The 7,500-nt window shown below is 45.7% G+C and overlaps 1 protein-coding gene across 1 annotated transcript in view; it reads right to left on the bottom strand.

Annotated features, from left to right (window-relative positions):
* The window catches only part of LOC127658214 (tyrosine-protein kinase Lyn-like), a 19,418-nt gene that overhangs the window by 11,700 nt on the left and 218 nt on the right, over window positions 1-7,500 (bottom strand). The window contains exons 2-8 of the mRNA XM_052147422.1: window positions 4,272-4,419; window positions 4,075-4,120; window positions 3,856-3,961; window positions 2,504-2,602; window positions 771-874; window positions 506-655; window positions 234-386 (exon numbers count right to left, since the gene is read on the bottom strand). Coding sequence (XP_052003382.1) covers window positions 234-386; window positions 506-655; window positions 771-874; window positions 2,504-2,602; window positions 3,856-3,961; window positions 4,075-4,120; window positions 4,272-4,376 — 763 coding nt within the window. The 5' untranslated portion in view covers window positions 4,377-4,419. The remainder of the gene's footprint in view (window positions 1-233; window positions 387-505; window positions 656-770; window positions 875-2,503; window positions 2,603-3,855; window positions 3,962-4,074; window positions 4,121-4,271; window positions 4,420-7,500) is intronic.

Consider the following 7,500-nt stretch of genomic DNA (forward strand, 5'->3'; position numbering starts at 1 on the left):
TGATCAAATTGCACAGTAGCTCAACTGAAAGAGCGTTGCGATGCAAAGGACTGGGGTACTAGAAGTCTCATATTGTGCGTTCAAGTCCTCCTGGGATTTTAGTTGGAAAGAAGAGACCTGTTCTGTTGCAAACGCTTGTCGCTGCATAAACCAGCTAAAACAAACTCGACTGCATTACAAATACATTATTAAATACATACAACAAGCATATATACAAACTAACACTCGCTCACCCATCCAGACCTCTCCAAACTGTCCAGCACCAAGCTTCTTCACCATACGCAGGGTGTCTTTTCTGATCTCCCAGGCATCCTGATCCCACAAGTTGGCGACTTGAGGCTTTACACATGCTTTATCCAAACGTCTACAAAGGCCGTCAGAATTCTCTGCACAGACACAAACATCCCTCCACGTATAAATACAACAAACAGCTTCTTCTCTTAGTATTACATCGACAGGTTTGCAATGGTGCAACGATGCAAGCGAAATCAAAAGCTTAGTTTACTCTGGTAGTGTTTGATGAGATCTTCTAACTTTCTGAAGGTGATTCGGGGAGAAATGTAGAATCCTCCACTATCAAGTTTGCGGATCTTATAGTGCTTGATCTGATCTGAACCATCAGGACTCACGTCTCTCACCGACATGGAGTAATTTCCTGAAACATACACCCGACAGAACATATTTGACTACTATCAGATGTTACATGACGACAGACTTTTTCAATGGTTTGGGAAAGAAAATGTTGGTGTTTGTATTTGTATATGGCGAACCTGGAGTCGTCTCGCTGTCCCGAATGAGGAAGGTTCCTGGTTTGTTGGAGGGAGCCAGCAGTTGTCTCTCAGCATCCCTTCTGCTAACGTTCCTAAAAAACCATCTTACACAAGCAAAAGAAATGCAAAACATTGAGTTATATGCATTTGTGTTATGTCAATGTGAAGGTATTTTTGGGCGTTTATTCAACTTTGGGTGCTTTTGTGTCCCAGGGGCTGATTCTTATGAAAACGAACAGATTGCTTTTTTTTATTATGCATTTTTGTTACATGAAGGTCACATTAAAAGAAAACTACCAGGTCTTCATCGTTTTTTTTGGTACTTTTCAAATGCCTTTCATGCATTTCACTGTTTAGCCTTGTCCCACACCCAGACTTTCAATATCCATTTATGAAAATCCATTATAAATCTACATTTATGCATTTATGCATTTGGCAGATGCCAAAGCGACTTACAGTGCACTTATTACAGGGACAATCCCCCCGGAGCAACCTGGAGTTAAGTGCCTTGCTCAAGGACACAATGGTGGTGGCTGTGCGGGTCGAACCAGCAACCTTCTGATTACCAGTTATGTGCTTTAGCCCACTACGCCACCACCACATCCACTCCTGTACACAACTACAAATAATTGCAAGTTTGAAACTATGATAATCTAAACATAAACCGTTTGAATATTTATTGTGTGAAAAGGTTTTGAGCATTTCCTAACATGCTGCAGTTTTGCCAAATAACGCAAAAAAATATGTGAAATTATTATGACAGGAGCTGTTTGCGCCCTGGTGCACATGGTGTCAGATGCTGTTTGCGCCCTGGTGCACATGGTGTCAGATGCTGTTTGCGCCCTGGTGCACATGGTGTCAGATGCTGTTTAGCCCTGGTGCACATAGTGTCAGATGCTGTTTACGCCCTGGTGCACATGGTGTCAGATGCTGTTTGCGCCCTGGTGCACATGGTGTCAGATGCTGTTTGCGCCCTGGTGCACATGGTGTCAGATGCTGTTTGCGCCCTGGTGCACATGGTGTCAGATGCTGTTTGCGCCCTGGTGCACATAGTGTCAGATGCTGTTTGCGCCCTGGTGCACATGGTGTCAGATGCTGTTTAGCCCTGGTGCACATAGTGTCAGATGCTGTTTGCGCCCTGGTGCACATGGTGTCAGATGCTGTTTAGCCCTGGTGCACATGGTGTCAGATGCTGTTTGCGCCCTGGTGCACATGGTGTCAGATGCTGTTTGCGCCCTGGTGCACATGGTGTCAGATGCTGTTTGCGCCCTGGTGCACATAGTGTCAGATGCTGTTTGCGCCCTGGTGCACATGGTGTCAGATGCTGTTTGCGCCCTGGTGCACATGGTGTCAGATGCTGTTTGCGCCCTGGTGCACATAGTGTCAGATGCTGTTTGCGCCCTGGTGCACATAGTGTCAGATGCTGTTTGCGCCCTGGTGCACATAGTGTCAGATGCTGTTTGCGCCCTGGTGCACATAGTGTCAGATGCTGTTTGCGCCCTGGTGCACATAGTGTCAGATGCTGTTTGCGCCCTGGTGCACATAATGTCAGATGCTATTTACACTCAGTAAAAATAGTGGCAAAATGTTATAAGAAGACTTTACCTTCCAGAAGTCCACAGGGCCAAAAGTGCCCGAAGTTGAAAAATCACCCAAGCGTGTACTGCATGTGTGCATTTACATGTAAGTCTATCACGTATGTGTCTATTTAAGAAATGTATATTAAGTCTCACTCATTTGCGTCCATGCTGTCAGCTGGTACGACATAGTTTGAAGGTATAAGACCCTCATGACCGGAGGACAAAGATTTGGCACTCCACCAATCACCATCCCTAAATAAGATGAGAAAAAATCTATGAAATATTTAACACAATGGATGTATAAGACAATACTTTTAGATTTAAGACAATACATGTATGTGACGGGGCGGGGGGCGGGACCGGGTGGTGATTCTGGTCCCTTATCAGGCTGATCAAGCCTCCGAGAGGGATAAAGGCCGACTGCGGACGGTGGTGCGACCAAGAGAGCGTTTACGGGCAGCTGTCCGTCCTATGTGTGTGTTTGTGTCTTTTGGTTCAGTTTATTATTAAAACTATTATTTATATTGTCAAACCGGTTCTCTGATGCGCTGTCACGTGGTCCCCGATCACTCCTCCACCCTCTCATGCAGACGGCAGCCGCTCCTCCCCGGGCAAACCTGAGTCAGACCGACCCTCAGCGGACAGAACGCCCCTCCGTGTTCTCGGCGACCCGTGTGGACTCCCCTTCAACCCCTGGCAGCGGCCGTACAGTTCCAGGCGGTCGGAGAGTTGCTTTCCTCCTCCCCTCGCGGATGGCGGCCGCTCCCCGAGTCCGGGCGGTCGGACTACTCTGTCGACCGGCAGATGGCAGCGGCGCTCCACTGGGTGGACAGCAGTGTTGAGGACTCCGCGACAGGCATCCCTCCTCCTCCCCGGGTTTTGGCACCAATGAAAAGGAGTTCAAGGAGGAGGCGAGAACCAGCTCGACAATATAAAAATAATAATAGTTTAATGAAGAAATAAACCAAAAGACACAAACACACACAGGACGGACAGCTGCCACCGCTCTGTCGCACCACCATCCGCAGTCGGCCTTTATCCCTCTCAGAGGCTTGATTATCCTGATAAGGGACCGGGTGTGTAGAATCACGACCCGGACCCGCCCTCCACCCTCCGCCCCGTCACAATGTAATTTTATGGTGAAGGATTGTAAAAATGTTTAACGAGAGAATATGTGCACTTTTTACGGTTTTTAAGGTGAAAAACAATATTCGGGCATTTCAAGAAATCCCTTTAGCGCAGTACAGTCATGTTAATGTGATATAATGATTATGTCTTGATGCTATACTTTTGAAACAATGTGTATTTTAGCATTTAAGAACTGGCCCTATTCACTCTCATTGTACGTGCCTTACTATAAAAACTCTTTTTTAATAAGGAAGGGACAAGTCCCTTTTGTGCTAATCAACATTATGCCACAAATACTACTGATTGAGCTCAAAACACTTCATCTATAGTCTGTACTTTGAAGCTTTTAGGATCTATGAGATTTGTGTTATACTCACGCTTTTAGTATTTTGAGCCTCTCTCCCTTCTTGAAGCCCAAATCTGCCTTTTTCAAAGGCTCATAAGAAAACAGGGCGACAACAATTTGCTCCCGAGCCACGCAAGCTGCATTTACATAATCACAACACAACACAAACACGTTGGCGACAATTAAAAGGAGGCAAGGCAAGTGAAAAGTATTTTTGAATGCATATTTGTGTTTTTGTGTAACATGATACCATCCACATTTTGTAGAATCTGTCCAGGAAGCAGGAATGCAGATCTCTAGAGATACAGTATTAAAAAACGTCACTTGCAAATTTGGACTTTTATGTACTTTTCATACAGCATCAAATTATTTGAGTAATGTAGCAGCAAATCGTCTCATCACGACTAGCAACATCTGTTGATTTAGTTGTTGCAAATGTTCTCTCACCTGTGTCATAGATGGGTCGCCGCTGTAGCGGTTGGTTTCAGGTATCTGTGTATTCTTTTTCTTCAAGGCTTTACCATTATTCGCCCTAGAACCCGCACAACCCATCCCACCTGGGTAAAATCAGTCCTTTAGTCGGCTCTGTGAAAAACTGCATGTATAGAGGAGAACGGGGCTAGTGTCAAATATTTTACTCCAGTGAATATTTCTCATGGTGTTTATTCATGAAAGTCTCTCTGTTGTTGTTGTCTGTCTACTACAACAACAACAACAACAACACCAACAGCAGCAGCAGCAGCAAAAACAACAACAGCAGCAACAACACCAACAGCAGAATGAAAATATCAAAACCTCGTGGCCATCACAAATTACCCCATATAATGTGGCAACATGCCCTGTTAGGTCAATGGGTGTTCAAAAATGTTTCTATTTTTACCCTGGGCACTAACAGTGAAAATGTTTAATAGCTTGTTATTGTTGCTGTTGTTGTTGTTGTTGTTGCTGCTGCTGTTTTTGCTTTTGTTGCTGTTGTTCCCTGTGCCAATGCATTGATGAAGTAAACAGTTGGATGTGCCAAAACTTTCTTCAGTTAAACAAAGACAAAACTGAAGTCATTGTGTTTGGAAACAAAGATGATGTTCTCAAGGTGAATGCATACCTTGACGCTAGGGGTCAAACAACTAAAAATCAAGTCAGGAATCTTGGTGTGTCTCTAGAGTCAGACCTTAGTTTCAGTAGTCATGTCAAAGCAATAACTAAATCAGCATACTATCATCTGAAAAATATTGCAAGAATCAGATGCTTTGTTTCCAGTCAAGACCTGGAGAAACTTGTGCATGCTTTCATCACCAGCAGGGTGGATTATTGTAATGGACTCCTCACTGGCCTTCCCAAAAGACCATAAGACAGTTGCAGCTCATACAGAACCAGAAAATATGAACATATCACACCAGTCCTCAGGTCTTTACACTGGCTCCCAGTTACATTTAGGATTGATTTTAAAGTATTATTACTGGTATATAAATCACTCAATGGGCTAGGACCTCAATATATTGCAGATATGCTCACTGAATATAAACCCAACAGATCACTCAGATCATTAGGATCACATCAGCTAGAAATACCAAGGGTTCACTCTAAGCAAGGAGAGTCTGCTTTTAGCTATTATGCCAGCCGCAGCTGGAACCAGCTTCCAGAAGAGATCAGATGTGCTCCTACAGTAGTCACATTCAAATCCAGACTCAAAACACATCTGTTTAGCTGTGCATTTACTGAATGAGCACTGTGCCACTGTGTGTCCCACTGTTTGTACTGTATTTTTAGTTTAAATTATTCTTATAAACTTGCTTTGCCTTGCCTTGTTGCAAGCATGCTCAAGTCTTAGCTTAAGTGGGTTTGGTGAAATTGCGCGTGCAAAGGTGCACTGGGCGGAGGGCGGGTTGTGATTTTACACACCAGGCCCCTTATCAGGCTAATCAAGCCTCCGAGAGGGATAAAGGCCGACTGCGGACGGTGGTGCGACAGAGAGAGTTCGTTTACGAGCATGTCCGTCATATGTGTGTGTTTGTGTCTTTTGTTTAAGTTTTTCATTAAACTATTATTTATATTGTCACAACCATCCACCTCAACGGAGCAGCCGTCTGCTGGGGGATGGACGAGCCCGGCCGCCTGGAAGTGGAGGAACGGCCGTCAAACGCAAGTGGCTCCTTACCGACCGTCTGGAGCAGTCAGGGCCGCTGCCAGGGCCGGAGGAGTCCCCTACCAGCCGCTGAAACGCGGGATCTGAGACCTGCCGACCGCGAGAGGGGAGGGGCTCGCTGCCGACTGACTGGAGCGGGAGAACCGCTGCCAGGGGCGGGGGAGACCCCTTCTGTTCCCCGAGAATGCGGCGGGGCGTTCCGTCCGCCAGGGGCTGGAGGACTGCCTCCGATCCGCCCGGGGTGGCACAGCTGTCGTCCGTTAGCAGGTGGAGGAGTGGCCGAGGACCAAGCTACGGCGTATCGGAGAACCAGCGAGTAAGTGTTTTTCATCTCTCTCTCCTCTCTCTCTCTCTCTCACTGCTCCTCCGTGTTGGCCTTTCCCTCTCTCTTAAATTTTACAGTGTTTTTGGGGTTTCAGTGTTTGTTTCCCTCCCCTTGTCCCCTCCATCATCCAGGTAGATGGGGATGACCTGGCAGATCTGGCAGATGGGGCGGAAGGCACGCCCCTCCCCAGGGAAAGGGGGGTGTACGTCATGCCGAGTGCTCCCCAGCCTGAGAGAAAGAGGGAGGAATGTGGCAGGGCGGAGGGTGGGGCCGGGTCGTGATTATACACACTCGGTCCCTTATCAGGCTAATCAAGCCTCCGAGAGGGATAAAGGCCGACTGCGGATGGTGGTGCAACGAAAGAGAGATCGTTTACGGTCAGCTGACCGTCATGTCTGTGTTTGTGTCTTTTGTTTATGTTGTTCATTAAACTATCATTTATATTGTCAAGCCGGTTCTCGCCTCCTCCTTTCCATTAATCCCTTTACAACCACTTCTAGACGAAAACAAACAATTGTATCATTGCACTTTTCACTCGAAACCGTATAGTTACTATTGCAACATATATATGTGTCAACTCGCTCCGGTCTCCCATCCTTATATCCAGTGCATCATGTAGAGGAGACGGGAGTGTTGTGACACATTTTGTTTCAGTGTTTTTGTGCTAAATATCTCACATTTTGATAAGACATTCCCATATTTGTCTGCCACCATTTAAAGTTGCTGAGGTATCTAAAACTCATTCCTAACCAAATTAGTGTCAAGTTAAAAGAGTGTGCTGTCGTCACAATCTACCCCATTACTGAGGTGCCTAGTACAACTAAAAGAAAACCATGGACATTTAAAAATTTGGTGTAGTGGTACATGTAAAACCATCTGATCCACAGCTCGTGTGGATGTAGCATAACTAACTAAACAAGAGAACTTGCTAATTCAGATGATAGCAATTCTGTCACGGCTCCTAAGTCAAATAACAAGCCACAACGTTACTTCAGAAATGCTTTTTGCCCTGTATTTTTGTACAGAGACCTTGTACTGTCACCTCAGGGGGTGATGTGCACGAATTCACCCCGTTGATCATTTATAATTGGTTAAACTGATGGTGATACAACAACTCACCCTGTGCAACAACACTCCCAGGTCCCAAGATATAAGAGGATAACCCTAAAAGTGCATGCATTATTCACGAAGGCCTTCATAACATCATT

This window comes from Xyrauchen texanus, chromosome 1, assembly GCF_025860055.1.
Source record: "Xyrauchen texanus isolate HMW12.3.18 chromosome 1, RBS_HiC_50CHRs, whole genome shotgun sequence".
Classification (NCBI taxonomy): Eukaryota; Metazoa; Chordata; class Actinopteri; order Cypriniformes; family Catostomidae; genus Xyrauchen; species Xyrauchen texanus.